This window comes from Pempheris klunzingeri, chromosome 20, assembly GCF_042242105.1.
Source record: "Pempheris klunzingeri isolate RE-2024b chromosome 20, fPemKlu1.hap1, whole genome shotgun sequence".
Classification (NCBI taxonomy): Eukaryota; Metazoa; Chordata; class Actinopteri; order Acropomatiformes; family Pempheridae; genus Pempheris; species Pempheris klunzingeri.
The window spans coordinates 12334923-12352455 of NC_092031.1; the positions used below are offsets into that span (position 1 = coordinate 12334923).

Below are 17533 nucleotides of genomic sequence, written 5' to 3' on the forward strand. Positions count from 1 at the left end.
ATACCTCTCAGTCATTGTATGACAGTCATTGAAGTGCAAGTACAGCACATGTTGATCTTGCTATAATTGAAGAAATACACTCTTCTGCCACACTGTGTACCTGGATGAATGCGTGAAAAAAAATTACATTTAATGACAATACATAAAGACCCAAACTGATAATATCACATACCGAGATACAACCAACAACTGAAAAAGAAAAACGGAAAAAACAAAACACAAAATGACACTGAGTCATTGTTTTGTATTAAAGAGATCTAAATTTTTCTAGAGCTTAACACTGTTTTCTCTCTCTTTTTAAAAAGCTTTCAAAGCAGACCCAAGTTGTTTTTATATTGTTTTATCAAACAGAACAGCTTACCTTTAAAGGACCAAAAGGTCAGTCCATTTCCTTGTCTTGCAATTTGGTGTCTCAGATATGATAATCCATTTCATTAAGGAGTTTTGCTGCAGACAAACCAAGAAATGTCATCTGGGCTGTAGCATCCATTGTAACGGATGGTGCAGAGGAAACACATGTGCCAGTACTCCATCTGTAGCCAAACTGTGTCAGTTCACCACCATATAATACAGTGAGGTACAGTTGCTCAATATGCACATATGCAGATTCCAGTTTCAAGCTTGCAATGTTGATCAAAAGGGGTCACACGTTTGTTAACATTACTTCTTTAGAATGAGCCTCCTTTTAAATCGTATCAAGTTCTATATGTACAATGGCAGCCACTATACTAAGATGCAACAAAGCTCTTCCACATTTCCTCCAAACGTTAATAATAATGATGATAACTGTGCATGTTGCACGTTGTATGTTGCAAATGTCCAGAGGTATGAAAGGAACATTTCTGTGCCGATTAGGTGAGTCATCATCACAATAAAACACTGCTACAGTAGTATTCAGGTAAGAAGATTTGCTCCACGGTTAACATGCAAGAATGTACCCCCACACACAAGGAGGTATCTTGTATGCTCTTTGAAATCTGATGGCAGTCATCAAATGTAGCACATCAACGGAGTGACCATATGTTGTGTCTTTAGCCTTGATTCATATTCTATTTGTGTCTTTGAGGGGCTACAGTTGAACCATGCCCACTAGATCTGTACGTGGGGTCGCAACACATTTACAGTTGCAAGAAAAAGTATGTGAACCCTTTGGGATTACTTGGATTTCTGCATAAATTGGTCATAAAATATGTTCTGATCTTCATCTAAGTCACATCACTGGACAAACAAAGTCTGCTTAAACTAATACCGCACAAAAAATTATACGTTTTCATGTTTTTATTGAACACAACATGTAAACATTAACAGTGCAGGGTGGAAAAAGTATGTGAACCCCTAGGCTAATGGCTTCTCCAAGAGCTAATTGGAGCGAGGAGTCAGCCAACCTGGAGTCCAATCAATGTGATGAGATTGGATGTGTTGGTTAAAGCTGCCCTGCCCTATAAAAAACACACACCAGTTTTGAGTTTGCTGTTCTCAAGAGGCATTGCCTGATGTGAACCGTGCCTCGCACAAAAGAGCTCTCAGAAGATCTACGATCAAGAATTGTTGACTTGCATGAAGCTGGAAAGGGTTACAAAAGTATCTCTAAAAGCCTTGATGTCCACGTGTCCACAGTAAGACAGACTGTCTACAAATGGAGAAAGTTCAGCACTGTTGCTACTCTCCCTAGGTGTGGTCGTCCTGTAAAGATGACTGTGAGAGCACAGCGCAGAATGCTCAATGAGGTGAAGAAGAATCCTAGAGTGTCAGTTAAAGACTTACAGAAATCTCTGGCACATGCTAACATTATTGTTGACAAATCTACAATAAGTAAAACATTAAACAAGAATGGAGTTCATGGGAGGATACCACGGAGGAAGCCATTGCTGTCCAAAAAAAACATTGCTGCACGTCTGAAGTTTGCAAAAGAGCACCTGGATGTTCCACAGCACTACTGGCAAAATATTCTGTGGACAGATGAAACCAAAATTGAGTTGTTTGGAAGGAACACACAACGCTATGTGTGGAGAAAAAAATGCACAGCACACCAACACCAAAACCTCATCCCAACTGTGGAATATGGTGAAGGGGGCATCATGGTTTGGGGCTGCTTTGCTGCCTCAGGGCCTGGACGGATTGCTGTCATCGACGGAAAAATGAATTCCCAAGTTTATCAAGACATTTTGCAGGAAAACTTAAGACCATCTGTCCGCCAACTGAAGCTCAACAGAGGATGGGTAATGCAACAGGACAACGACCCAAAGCATAGAAGTAAATCAACAACAGAATGGCTTCAACAGAAGAAAATACGCCTTCTGGAGTGGCCCAGTCAGAGTCCTGACCTCAACCCGATTGAGATACTGTGGAATGACTTCAAGAGAGCGATTCACACCAGACATCCCAAGAATATTGCTGAACTGAAACAGTTTTGTACAGAGGAATGGTCCAAAATTCCTCCTGACCGTTGTGCAGGTCTGATCTGCAACTACAGGAAACGTTTGGTTGAGGTTATTGCTGCCAAAGGAGGGTCAACCAGTTATTAAATCCAAAGGTTCACATACTTTTTCCACCCTGCACTGTGGATGTTTACATGTTGTGTTCAATAAAAACATGAAAACTTATAATTTTTTGTGCTGTATCAATTTAAGCAGACTGTGTTTGTCTAGTGATGTGACTTAGATGAAGATCAGAACATATTTTATGACCAATTTATGCAGAAATCCAAGTAATCCCAAAGGGTTCACATACTTTTTCTTGCAACTGTACATTTACTATGGTTTTAAATGAGATTCAAGACCAAAGACACTAACACCTAGCTGAGAAAATACATAGCTGAAATTTAGACAACCTGAGTTATTTGATCAATCAGTATTGTTGGAATAAATTGACATATTTCAAAAGATGGTTTAGATGTGTAGAATTAAACAGGATGAAGGTGGTGCACATTGATGTAGAAATTGTTCCTTTCATGGATTAATTTCTGTCTCAGTGCAATCTTGGTGGGTTTGCTCTGATATCATCACTCATGTTATCATCACCATTATTAGCATTCCTCTGTGTTCCTTTTCTTCCAATAAGTGTGGGCGTGTTGCTGATAAGAAAAACCACCATCATTCACATAAAACAGCTCTTATATATATATATATATGTATGTATATATATATATGTGTATATACACACACACATATATATATATATACACATATATATACATACATATATGCAACAACAAAAACCCAGCAAAATCACATACAGAGCTGTATTACAGTCAAAAACCTTGTTGATATGATTTCGTTGATAATACTATCTCAGGTACATTTAACTGGTCACATGTCCAGTTTGTGCTCAATTGCAACAAACATTTTAGGTTCCTGCTTGATAAGTACAGTCTGTTATCCAAAAACTGTAATTTGTAAAAATATATTTCTTTCCTCAATTCTCTTCCCGTTCCAAACAATTTCCAAACTAGCATGAAAAAATCAAAATAGGAGAAGCATTGTGAGGGCTAATTTCAGACAAAAGTGCCTTTGCTAAGAATTAGATCACCTAGTACTTTTAAAAACACTCATTTTGCAAAACCAGTAGTGTCTGTAGAACATGGGAGAGTGACTAAAAGCCTGTCTGGACATGTTAATAGGGCAGATGGCACCTATCATTACCAGGATGACTAATGGCTGAACCTCAAACCATACATTCAATCCAGGTTTAGCACAGAAGCCTGCATAATGTCTCACTCTTTACTTATGTGGTTGCCATATTGACCAGCAACAACCCAATATATGATTGATTTATTTCACACGTAATGATACATGGCTAGACAACTGTACACATTATATCAAACTAACAAAAATAAAGAAATACATAGTTGAAACGCAAGAAGCGTAAATGGCATTTAACATATGAAAGTTACACTGTAAAAATGTGGATCTTACAATTGTCATACAACCAGACATTATTATTATTAATATACTGTACATTTCCATTCATTCCAATCATCCTTTGACGGATGTTTAATCCCTTCTTGAATGCTGCTGCAGATAGATGTCTAATCATCCTTATGACAGCATTTTATGGCATGATTATTGTAACCATGAGCAAGGAGGTCCTATCAAATTCTTGTCTCAAAGCAAATATCTGGCTACTGATCTGATTCAAATAACACATTGTCAACACTTTTTACCCATACAGGCCTTTGCATTGGATTACCTTTCTGTGTTTGTGGAACATCGTTTGACCATCATTTGATGCTGGCATTTAAGTATCAGAATTGTCAATTCAAATACCATGTAGCTGGCTTTTACAAAATACATAATACACTCTCAGAACACAAAAGTCTGTTATGATTATTACTGAAGCAACAGAAAAAGTTTGTCAAACAGAGATCTGCATTTACTGTTCTACAACCTAAATGGACTTTATGTCACAAAGCCAATTCAAAGATTCACAATGAGTGTTGCAATTGAGCCCTTATGTTTCTGAGAAGTAGCCAAACTTAAAACGTGTATCATAACCAACCTCCATTATCATCGCCCCTGATTATTCACAAAGAAACAAACTATACCAGCTTATACATCCACCCCAAAATATCTCTGCATCGGAGTCTGCAATGATACATATTTAAATGAAAATATATTTATATAATTTGTGGATTTTTCACAGTAGTTTGTACTGCACTGTACCTTTTTGTCCATCTATTTATGCCTACATAATTGTCACCTTGAGGGAGTCTATTGAGTCACTCGAGAGAGAGTGTGGCTTGATTTTGTGTGGAAGAAAAATGTCTCTTGGATTTTGTTCTGTAATATCTCCAATCTTCAGTGTGGTGAGTGCTGTGCATGTCTTTCGTCTCTGCTGGCCAACAACGATTTGGGGACTGATTACTCTGAAAGGCTAGTTTTTCCCTATGAGAACACAGCTTGTAGAAACTGCAAAAAACATTTGCTTTGGCACAGATTTACATTGTAGCAATGTCCATTCCTTGATCTCCATGGCCATGATCGTTACTACAAACACAAGTGGCCCATTGTGGTAATCCTTGGCTCGGTACACTGTCACGGATAAGTCTATGTGTTTGTGTATTGCCGTGTCAGTCTATCCTCTCTCCTGGTGTAATGTCAATGCACTCTAGTGTCTAATCATTCCGCGCATAAACCCAACATCAATCCCCTCTCTGTCTCCGACTCTTGCTCTCTCTCTCTCTTTCTCTATACTCTCGCTTTTGTTTTTAGATCTGAGTCTCTTGGACGTTTTCCTTCGAGTTCCCCTTGAAGAGAAGAGGCTCCATTTGGGGATTCTGGTTTTGGCCCATGAAACCCTTGATCGATCCATGTAAGCCCATGGTAGGCATGGGGAGAGACATCGGCAGCGGTGGGGACATAGAACTGGGGTTGGTGTTGGTGCCATTGCCTGATGAGGTGAGCAAATTAGATGTAGAGATTGGGACTGAGGTACAGGAGATGGGGATATCCTGGAGTTGCTGGTTCTTGTTATTAAGGATTCCTGGTCCCATCCCTTCAGTGCCAATACTAAGGCCCATCACATTGTTGTTGAAATGATGGGTCTTGTAGTAATGATTGAGAGTATCTGTACGGCCAATGTTGGGAAGGTTGACTATTTCTGGATGATGTATCCTTAGGGTTCCCTCTCCACCACCGCCAGAATTCATGGTTGAACCACCTGAGATTCCACTACCGGCCCCGGCTCCGATCTCATCTTCTACATTGACGATTTCAATGGCTCTGGCAGGGCCGTGGTGCTTATGTAGCTGGTGCTGCTTCCGGAGTTTATAGAAGACCACCAACATTACAGCTGCCATAAAGGTAATGGCCACGAAGCAACCAATGATGATCTTAGTTGTTTTCATTACATCATCCAGGCCTGGAATGTTAGTTACATCCATTATCGACACAGTCACTGCATTTTCAGTAGCTCTGTTGGTTCGTGGGGACAGTGAGGAAAGAGAGGTGAGCGAAGGCGATATAGTGATGCCAGGTCGGCCCTCTAACACTCCTCTTTGAACAGTAGGATTAGGGAAATCTATGAAGGTCTCGTTAATATACTGTCTTGCTGAATTCTCCTCATCTCCTCTCACTGTCTCTACTGTTTCCACAGTGACAGTGGTGAAATAGCTGTAGCTGTTGCTGGGGTCTGAAGCAGACACATTGAGCACGGCAGTTGCGGTGGTGTTTCCGGCGGAGTTGGTTACCATGCAAGTGTACTGCCCAGTGTCTTGCACGGTCACATTTGTGAAGTTCAGTGTTCCGTCATGAAGCACTGAGATCCTAACTCGGTACGATCCGTGGGTCATCAGAGTGCCATTTGGAGTGAACCAATTCACGGAGGTCATCGAGGTTCCAGTGCGACATTTGAGCTCAGCAGCCATGCCTTCAGTGACATTGAGGTCAGTGGGAGGCTCAACAATCACTGGGGCATAGCAGGTAAAGTGACTCTGGTCTAGTTCCCCAATATACTTGCCCTTTAGACCTGGCGGTGCGTGGCATCGAGCACAACATGTGGTGTTGCTGGGAACTGTTTCTTTCAACCACCAGCTGAGCCACAGAACATCACAATTGCACACCCAAGGGTTGTGGTTGAGATGTACCCTCTCCAACTGGTGCAAAGGGGTGAAGAGGTCATGGGGCAGGGAATGCAGGGAATTGTGGGAAAGGTTGAGCTCTTCCAAGTTTTTGAGATCATCAAAAGCATTGCGTTCAATTACTGACACTCTGGAGTGCATTAGCCACAGCTTGCGAAGTGATACAAGGCCCTGGAAGGATCCAGGCCTGACGATCCCCAGCTGGTTCCCTGACAGCTCCAACTCCTCTAGTCGTACTAGCGGGGTGAGGTTAGGGATGTCCTTCAAGCCGCACATGCCAAGATTCAAGAAGCGCAAGTTGACCAGACCTTCAAAGGCAGCCTCTGAGATGAAATCCAGCTTCCTGAGTTCCCCTAGATCGAGACGGCGTAAAGAGGGAACACGGTGAAAGGCAAATGCCGGCAGTGTCTCGATGGGGTTGTTTCGCAGCCATAGTTCCCTTAGCTTGCTGAGGTACTCAAAGGCTTGTGACGGCACCACTGTGAGACGGTTGTCAAAAAGCTCCAGTGTATTGAGGTTGGGAAGGCCATTGAATGCTCCCACCTCAATTTGCCGGATGTGGTTCTTGGAGAGCTGGAGGATTTCCAAATGCCGCAGGTGCTTAAATGTGTCAGACTTGATCACCTGATGTGGAAACAAAAACATGGAGGCATGTTGTAGCAACATCAGAATTACTGCTGTCAAAATATATATATTCAGTCTGAATGTATGGTCTGTTTGTAGATGAAGCCATATTTACCTGAATTGTGTTCTCTTGTAGATTGAGGTATCTTGTGTTTTCTGAAATACTGTCTGGGACTTGATCTAAACTTTTCCTTGTACAGATGACACGGCTCGCCTGATTGGAGCAGGTACAGAGGGTGGGGCAGGGGGGTGCTGCCTCTGTCAGCTGAGGTCCATGGTTGTGAAACCACAACAAAAGCTGGACCAACCAGAGGAGGGGGGAAGGGGTACAGGGGCTGGTCACCATGACAACACGCATGGCAACTGAGTCATGACCCACCCCTATTGCTATGATGTTGATAAGTCACCTCCAAACAGGGGAATTTAAGTGCTTGTCTTGATGTTCATATTGTTTGCTCTTATTCTGTTTTTTCCTCCTTCAAGCACTCACTTTAAAAATTAACGTGAAAAGTGTAATGTAATGTTAAAGACTCTATTTATCATTAATAAGTTCTTATTTTACTTTGCTCATACTTCTGTTACTATCAAGCACCTTGTTCTTTTCAACATGTCATTTTAGGGAACCCTGTATTTTTTGTTCCCATGACAATTATTAGAATAGAAATCAAGTTTGGGGGAGGATTTGCGCTTGAAAGTGTGGTCTCTGTAGTGGCTGTTGCTTCTCACTGCAGGGGAAAGAGAAAAAAGAAGAAAGAGGAAGGAGGTCAAGTAAGTGCACAGTGCAGTAGCTTTAAGACATTAGCCTAGCACATACATGCATGTATTCCCAGGACTGAACTTAAAATCTTAAAATATTACTATATCCTGAGTCCAGAGTGTATGACAAGCTAGGTCAGGCTTTCTTTTCTAAATTGGTGGCTTTCAAATTGTGGCCTGTAGTCTAACTGGTGAGTCAGCTGCCATTTTCTTCATAGGTTTGAACTTAACATCTGGGTCATGGTCTGAAATGGCCACAAATTTCTAAAACTTCAAGCTAGGTCACAAGTGCTGCTGCAGACCCATTGGGATGACAGTCCCATCATCCACTTTATGTTACTGGTAGGCTCCCAGTCAGATACCTACTAATAGAAGTAGAATCTCATACTTGAAAAGTGCACGACTGTTGAATGCAATTACAACTAGCAGTGGGACTCATCTGAACCTAAGGTTAATACAGAGATTCATGCAATCCACCATAAAGCAGCAACAGCAATTTAGCAAATAGGATATGAAGGAATGATTACTGACTCCTCAAAATTTTACTGCAATGCACATGCTGTGTACAATAAGCAACGCATAATCAGACATGATCCCCAACCACTGAAGTTGCTGAACCAAACATGAAATGACAACGAGATTAAGAACAAAGAAAAGAAGATAATGCAAAATACTTCAATGGCTTTTATAATACAAACAAATATTTATTTGTATGTTTTTGGTTTAGTGAGTGTCACATATTTCTTGAAACAGAAATGGCTGCGAGCATCTGCAGACTTACTAAATTTAGAAAAGATTGAGCTGTTTCCCTCACGATGATTAGACCAAAAAGAAAGTGTTCATTGTTTTCTCAAGCATGTTGGGCTTGACACTATGACTCTAGTAGTCACAAGCCTTGTCTGCTGAAAACAATAAGATCTTTGTTACTTGTCATTTATATGATCACTGTGTTATCACAACAATATCTTACATAACATACAGATCTTATATGAGATATATTACTTCTTGGATACAATTTCCAAATATTATTTTCTCTAATAAATAGGTTATTTTCTAAAAGGTTCTATGGCAGTCCTTAGCATCTCTTCTCCTATGCAGCGACGATGCATGCGCTCCTAGAAACACGGTTGCTGTGGCAACCTGCTCACTCACCATCTTGTGTTTTTACTGTCCAGTGCCCTATTCCACATTACTGTGTTTAGCTGAGCTTGATGAACATTTGCTGTTCAAACCAGATCAGCAGCACCTTTGTGGTCTAAATCAACTTATACTTGACATGAAGCTTAAGGTTTATTCCCTTCACATCATTTGACGTTACACTAGATACAAATCAGCAAACCTTTACTCGGTAGATGCCTTTATCCCGAGGACCAAATGATGAATGTTGAAAAGTTAGTTTTGTATATCAAACTACACGTTCGCATATGTGCAGGGAGGCCTGAGAAAGCACACAGTTGAACCTTGGCCTTCAATATCACAACAGAGGGAACAAATTCGCCATGAATCTTGCCATCTACAAGGTCTGAAGATTAGGTCAACATCAGTGTTTATTAAAAACATAGCTCTGAGAACTCTTAAAGCAGCTATTAAGAAAGCTCATAAGGGAGTGCATGCTAAAAATAGACTTTTTCAGATGCTCTGCACATCCCACAGACTCTCTCTCTCTCTCTCTCTCTCTCTCTCTCTCTCTACCACAGACAGATATTCACACATCCATATCCACAACCATCCGAACTGTAACTGCCACAGAGGAATAACAACACATTATCCATCTCCAATAAGAAAATGTAGATATATGAATAAAAATGCTGAACCAAAAATATTACTGAGTGCAACACGCATCTTTATGGTGTTCTTTACACTGCTATCCTTCCTTGAAGAGTCTCCCTCTCATCCTGTTCCAGCAGGTAATTATGCATTTCAATAATATGACTGAGTTGGAAAGAAAAAAAAATAGCTTCAATGTCGCTCCCAGACGTCAGAGATGTATCTGATCCAGAATGGTGGTCTGATAGTTAGAATGATTAACTCAACGGAAAAATGATTCATGGAAACATCAAAACACATCATTAATATTCAGCTGGTCAAAGAATTGATCACAACCGTGCTCTCAAAACAGAGTTTGCTTTTCATGCAGTATTTCATACAACTTCACGGTGTACACTGTTAGGGTGGTGCTTTGCCTTTTTTTTCTTTTCTTTTCTTCTTCTTCTTTTGGATGGGGCTGTTTTAAAAATATTAACAGGTGAATGTGATTTCAAGTAGAGCCTTCCCTGATTTCTCCCACCACTGCAATAATTCTTAATATGTGCAAGAATAGAGGTAATGGAGAAGTAATTTTTCTGCAAATGTAAATGATTGGACCAAAAATTGCTTCTTTTTTTAACTCCTTTTTCCTTCATTTCATCATTACAGGAAAGAATCATTTCCCATCGGACACCTTTGGAAGCTGTCAACAATAAGTCACCAATTGGATCTTCTTTTCTTTCTCAAAATATTGAATACTGAAGAAGTACATTGAAGAAATTGAGTTATATTTTGTCTTTGCATGAAGTGGCAAAAGTCAGTAAGGAGAGACAGAAAAAAACAATCTGTGTAAACACCACACAGGGTAAAATTATATTAAGGGAGAGACCTTGAAGGCAGGAGCCTGTTGCCTTGACCTCCCATCTTCAAGTTCTCCACCACATGAGAGTACAGGAGCAACAGCCTCGCCAATGACAGTCATGATTTTTTTTTTTCCAGAGTATTACACCTTGACTCATCTGAGGGCCAATTCTCTCTCCAATGGCCTTCATCCACATCTTTGTGCAAAATGTGTTTTCTCTGGGTTCATGCCATGATTGAGACGTCGACTGTATTGTATTTTTTTCTAACCAATTTCACTCACAGGTACTCCTCTGTCTTGATCTTAGCCGTTTTTCCATGTCAAGAGCAGATTGCAACCATGTAGATATTGATTGTTCGATCAGGCCTGAGAAAGCGCTCAGTCGTGAAAAGACAAATTAGCTGCAAGCTGCTGACCAATTGCTACAAACCAATCACATCATCGTAAGCGCCTGATTGTATCAATGCCCTGCTCTCCACAACAGAGTCATTAAGGTTTATGAAGGGGCAAAAATCGTGGTGTTGTTTTCAATAAACACCGAGGCTTTGGGCTGTTTCCTGTATGCCTACACAAGGCCCAATTAGACCTCATGTATTTACAGATGGTCTAGATGAACACAAAGCGACACAGGTGCAGCAGGGCCAACATCATCTGCTGTAACTATGACAACACTAGATTGATTCAGGACGTGGGAATCAGGGTAGGATGGGACGCATTTCACCAGTATAGTAACAACCAGCGCTTTTAGAGATAGAGAAATTGCAAATATGCCATATTTATGCAAAATATTTCCTCAACTTGATGAATAACAATTATATTTTCCGATTTCATTCATGTCAACTCGTTGGGGGAAAAAAGCCACAAAAAAAAAAAAAAAAAAGACATAACCTGTCTATTTCTCCTGCAGTCGCAACCCCTAATCTGCAATCTCTCCTCATCATATAGCCTCTAGCATAATATCTCCTACAATTCAACAGAATGGCCTTATTCATCTATGCAGCTGCGCTCACTACGGCGCACCTTCTCGGGAACGCAATTGAAATTCTGAATAGGCCTAATTCTGCACATGCTGCATTACAAAATGGCTTGCATCCATTCTCTCATCAGGGTAATGACAACATGACTGCACCCAAAAAAAAAAAAAAATCCATGTAGGCTGAGTCATTTTTGGAAAACAATATGTGTGAACATGTGAAACACACAGGCTTACATAAGGAGCCGTGTTATTTTAACACATTTGCAAGGACTACCACAGCTTCTTTTTTTTCCCGAGTGACATCGACATTGACTGTATCTTTTTCTGATATTAATTATTCACTTAAATTATTATGCATCCGTACAACCTTTGCACGTTTCATTACTTGATATTTGTCACCCGGTGAGTGATTTCGGCATCAATGCAGATTAGGTAACAAATGCAATAATTACGCCGGCCATTTCAGTCCCTTCTACCTGTACAACCAATATACACGTACCTTAATGTTTCGGCGGCTGCGGCGTAAGGTCGATGTTTTCTCTCCCCTCGTCCCTTCTCCCGATCGTCAGTTTTCCAGCCTCGCTATCTATCTCTCCTTTTCTCTTCCCTAAATTGATTCGCTTGTTTCCACGGCTGAGAGCTGGCTCTTGTTCTTGTAGGCTATTCCGCAGCGCCAACGCAACGCGGGGGGCTACAGCGATGGCAGGTTAAAGCTGAACACAATCCACACACACACGGGGGGGAAAAACAGATCAGATTAAGGGTCGTTGGAGAAAATGATGTTAGTATTATTACATTGAGGACCGAGGTCTGGGGCGAGTGCATCCATGCGCCTTATCATCCTTGGAGAGGAACGCAGGCAGCAAACGCGACGGCGCCCGGTGGGCAGAGCATTTTGCGTCCAGCATAAGCAGCTCTTTACGCACATTCCGTATGTTTCAGTCTGAATCCCACTAAGACAGCATTAGAAGAATAGATGAGGGGCCAACTACTTCTGGATGCACCTTGCTGCGTTCTTTAGATGATTTAAACGCATACATGAATGGTTGAATGTTGGAAGGTTCTTTACAATCCATTGCGTTTGCTACAGGCTGCAAGTTTAGTTTCAGATGCCCTTTGCAACATAAGCCCCATGCATGTAATGAGAATGTAGTCATATTTATTAATGTGACTCAGCAGCACTGGATGACAAGCAGGATAAAATGAGTCTGTGTTTCTCCCAATTCTGTGAAATTTCACTCAGTTTCAACATTTCTCGCCATGTAATAGACACCCACTGTTGAATCAATAGGCCAAAACATCTGCAGTAAGAAACATTTCCGCTCCATTGAGTCTTAAAGACTTCTGTAGGCTACTAATGTCCATATTCATAATAAATGTGCAGTGCTAGCACATGCGCTTTAGTAATGGCCACCTAAGATTAAATCTAGTAAACTAATGAGGTCTGTTTTCTGCAGTCTTTGCATATGAGTATTTTTCCAAAGCAGTTCTAAGCGGTGGATTTAAAGCTGGATATAAGGAAGCCACCACCACTATTACCTGCTATCAGCATCCAGACTTGGAGAACAAACACCCTGCGGCCCTGTGAGGTTTCCACACTATAACACAAAAAACCTTCAGATAGTTCTGAGCCCTGAAAATGTGCGTATCAAGTATTTTGTGAGCTGATTCTAGAGTTCAGAAGGCTACCTGCAGACTGCAGCGTGTTTTAATTAGTAAATTGAAAAGAATGCCCACAAGTTATTAGCCAATAAAGAAAGGTTTAGTCATTAAAGAGATGCCAGTCTTTCTCTCTAAGTGGCCTCCTCATATTGATCTTTGTCATGCGTATGTCCGCGTGTCAAATGCTTTACCTCCTATCGTCATTATCTCCTTCACAAGGTGGGCAGCCTTTATTTCAGTTCAGAATGTGTGCAGAGGAAGAGATTCGCCCCTTGTAGCTTTGTAGCCACTACACCAAAGACTAGCTTGTAGGTAAAAATAAATCTCTGTACATCTTTGCTCTGTCTCAGCTCACACTAAAGGTCAAAGGACAGAGAAGGCCAGTTATGCTTCAGAAAGACCCCCAAGATATATACTCTCTCTCCTCCTCTCCATCTCTCTCGCCCCTTCCCTTCCCTTCCTCACCCTCTCCCTCGCTCCTCCCCCTCCCTTTCTGTGAATGCCGTAGTGAGCATTGTTCACGACCACTAGCTTTTGCTGAAAGCTGCACAGCAATGAGGTCTCTGTGCCTTTTGCCTCTCTCTTCCTCTACCCTCCCCCTCCTCTGCCTCTCTCTCTCCCCCTCTCTCTCTCCCCCCCACCCACCTCTCTCTCCTTCCCTCTCTTTCTCCCTCTATCTCGCTCCCTCTATTAAATTTCCAGTCACACAGTGGTGCAGAGGATATTCCTCCTTTCCCTCTTTCTCCCTCTTCCCTCATTCCCTATCACTCATGCTGAAATCTTAGCCCACATCCAGTCTCTCGCCTGACCCTGGCTGCCTTTCAGTCTTTTTCTGCCACTCTCGTCGTCTCCTCTCTCTGTTCATCTTTTTCGCCTTCCAACCCCCGCGCCATTTAAAATGATTCCACGCCGCCCATGCCAAACCCACCCTGTGCCTCTGCTCTCCTTCCTTCCCCCTCTTTCCACTCTATGTCCTCACTGTGTCATTGCACATTGAATCTGATATCCCCCTTATGCATGTATGGTAGGCTTGTGTGTGTATGTGTGTTTTGCGCAGGCACCCTTGAGCGAGTGTGTGTGTGTCTGTGGGGGCGATGGAGTGAAGGGAGGGAGAGGGACATGCATTTGTGCACAGTAAATGAACAAACACTCATCGCTGTATTGCTTGTGTCATCAGTACAGGAAGGCTCTTGGAGTAGAAATACAGCGGAGAGAGCTAATCCCACTATCTAGAGGACGAGTGCATGGCATTTCCAATACAACACAAACCCCATAAACTCTTAATGCTGTGTTAGGAGCCACGGGGGAGGAGAAGGGGAGGGCGATGAGGATTTGGCAGCAACATGCTAGTGCCAAGACATATGTGGCATGCTGATAGCACTAGAGAGGTGCAGCTCACACTGTGAAGAAGCTTTGGAGGGGTGCTGATACACATCCATCACTTCCATCGTTTTCGGGATACTAGCTACAGGCCTCACCACTCTGGAAGTGGGTGGTTGAGTAATTGCACACAGTTCAAAGCAAAGATTAAGAATGTGGATAATTTTTCTAGCGTTGATGTTAGATTCGGGTGACGAGCATTAGTGATCTGTTTAATGGCCCTGAGCGTCCAATTGGGATTGTGAACAAAGTGACATTTTTGATGGTTATTTTTAGAAATGTTACAGAAAAAAGTTGGATTGGTGCTCATTGCCATCTGTGCAAGAGAAGAAGAGAGATACAAGGGAGAGTTTCGAGTTATTCATGGTGACATCCCTGTGTGTGTATGTGTGTGCGCGTGTTAGAGAGACAGAGAGGGAGAGAAAATAGAGAGAAAAATCCTAGTGTCACAGTATCTTAGCAACTGCCTCCATCTCCTTGGAGACAAGAACTGACATCATTTCCTGTCTGTGAGAACTCACTTTTGGTTTGTACACACTGTGTTTTTGCGTATGTGTGTGAGGGCATGTGTGTGTATGTGTGTCATGTTGTTTGTGTGCTGGCGTGTGTCCACGTTCATATGCAGATGTGGGCCTGCAGTATGTGCACCGATGCAAACAGGATGTATTCTAATGTTTCAGTCAGGGTGTGTTCAAGAATGTCACTCTATTCAAAGTCACCAAAAATTCAGAAAAATGTTTTTCTGTGGTAAAAAAATATTCTGCCATGGATTTCTACTTAAAATGACTTTTAAAAGATTCAAAGATTATTGTTTGTTCCTTTTATCATTTCATAAGATTCTAAATAGAGCTCTGAAATTGTCAAATCAAGACCGATACTGATATAACTTTCAGTTCCAAATGATTATTTCTGAAAGACATTTCTAACAGCTTAAAGTTAAGTCTATAAACATTGCAAGTACCTTCTAAAACAAGCTTCGTTGTACACTTAAAGTCACTAATGCAGAATATCTCTTTGTTTTCCATCCATTTCTTTCACAGCCAAGATTCAGAATTTTCAACATTAAGTTTGTCAGTGATAGAGTGTCTGGAGAGGCTGCTGTGTTCATGGAGGCCTACCAAGCAGCCTCTGTGTTTTAATGCAGACAAAAACGTCAGCTTCAACTGCCATCTTGTGAGCAGTGGAGTGAAGTGCAATCAGAAATAAATTCTCTCTCAGCCTTTTCAGTCACTGTTATTTTATGTTACATACAATACAATTTATCATGAATAACCATCTGATACTTCTTTGAATCATATTCCGTAAACTTGGCAAAGCAGAAAATGAATATCTCCAGGCTGGTGATGAACTATGTTAAAGAGCATTCTTTGTTTCACAAGTGATAATGGGGGAATTAAATCATATCGCCAGCATCTTTCGGCCACTCAGCCTCCAGGAGAAAGGTTTGAACTTGCCAGTGGGAATAAGATATAAAGTTATGTTGCATTCGTAGCCTACTGCTGATTTCAACTTCATATCAGAATGACATTCTGTAGGTAACTATGAATTATTTGTAGTATTTCTTACTCCTCCTACTGAATAAAGAAAATGAATAAGATATTCTGCCATTAGAAAAAGAAATGTAGGAGTTGGAAATTAAACAGCACTGATAATGTTAATGGTATTCTGCAGCAACCAAAGAGTGCAAAGCTAAAGTGTAGTACCTTGGATATCCGAGTAGCTGAAATTGCAATCTTGAAAACGAAACAGAGATAATGTGGAGCATGGCGAAAGTGCAGGCAAATGACTTGCATGGCAAATTAAAAGAAACGGTTTGGAGAGCAATCCACATGATTATTGGCCCTGATGGAAAAATTACAATAGACCCCGTGACCATAAATGCAACTTTCAGATCTTTTTATCAAAAGGATTATCAGTCCGAGAATATTAGTTCCACAGAGACCATACACTCATTTTTAATAATATCCCTCCTTATGATAACAGAATCAGACAAAACAGATTTACACCTTTCTTAGTTGGAGCTGAGGGTTTGCCTATTGAGTTTAACAAGTGCTTTCTAACAACAATTTTGAGTCCATTTAAGAAGATGACTGAGTCAGCTCTTTTCTAAAACAAATTACCTGAGTCCCTTATGCTGATCATCATCATATTCTTAAGAAGGAAAGATAAAGATCTGTTACTGTGTGGCCTGTGTCACTTTTCAGTGTTAATTATAAAATAATTGCTAAGGTGCTTGTACAGCAACTAGATACAGTAATACAGGGCCTAGTACTACCAGACCAGATGGACTTCATGGGAGGTAGAATAGAAAAACTTCTGCATAAAACATTTTGCAACGTTATTTCGCACACACATAATGGCAACTCTCCTTTGGTGGTAAATGTAATAGATGCTGAAAAGGTTTGACAGAGTTAAAGGAAGCTTCCTGGTGGAGTCATTTCAATTTGGCAAAGTATTCACATCATTCTTCAAACTGCTTTATCAGTCCCCGAAAGCATCTGTAAAAAACCAATGGTCAGATTTTTGCCAAAGATGAGGCGCACAACAGGGTTGTGCCCCGTCTCCTTACCTGTTGATAGAGCCTCTCACAATCAAGAGCAGGTCACAGAACAGGATGTTAGGAATAAGTATTGGACCAGCAGGTCATCTTGCATCATTGCATGCAAATGACATTTTATTTTATCTATCAAAGCTAGAACAATCACGACTAGCTCATAATAATTGAATTATTAAACAAATATGGATCTGGTTTGAAATCTCAGTTGGGGAAAACTAAAGTAATGCCTATTTCTGCCTATTAAGTCATGAGAATGTACTGTATCTCCTACTTGAGTCAGGTGGGCTTGGTCTATCTAATATGAAACTATACTACTGGGCAGCACAGTTAAGACTGCTGAAGCAATGGTTCAGAAATCCTGTGAGGGGGCTAGTATAGAAAACAATAATGTAT

General features: G+C 41.1%; 1 protein-coding gene across 1 annotated transcript; it reads right to left on the reverse strand.

Annotated features, from left to right (window-relative positions):
* Positions 1–4178: 4178 nt before the first annotated feature.
* lrrc4bb (leucine rich repeat containing 4Bb) lies at positions 4179–7559 on the reverse strand. Its single transcript, XM_070851942.1, has 2 exons — positions 7317–7559; positions 4179–7201 (listed from the first exon to the last, which is right to left on the reverse strand). The coding sequence occupies exons 1-2, from the start codon at positions 7557–7559 to the stop codon at positions 5207–5209; spliced, it is 2238 nt and encodes a 745-aa protein (XP_070708043.1). The 3' UTR covers positions 4179–5206.
* Between the last annotated feature and the right edge of the window lie 9974 nt (positions 7560–17533).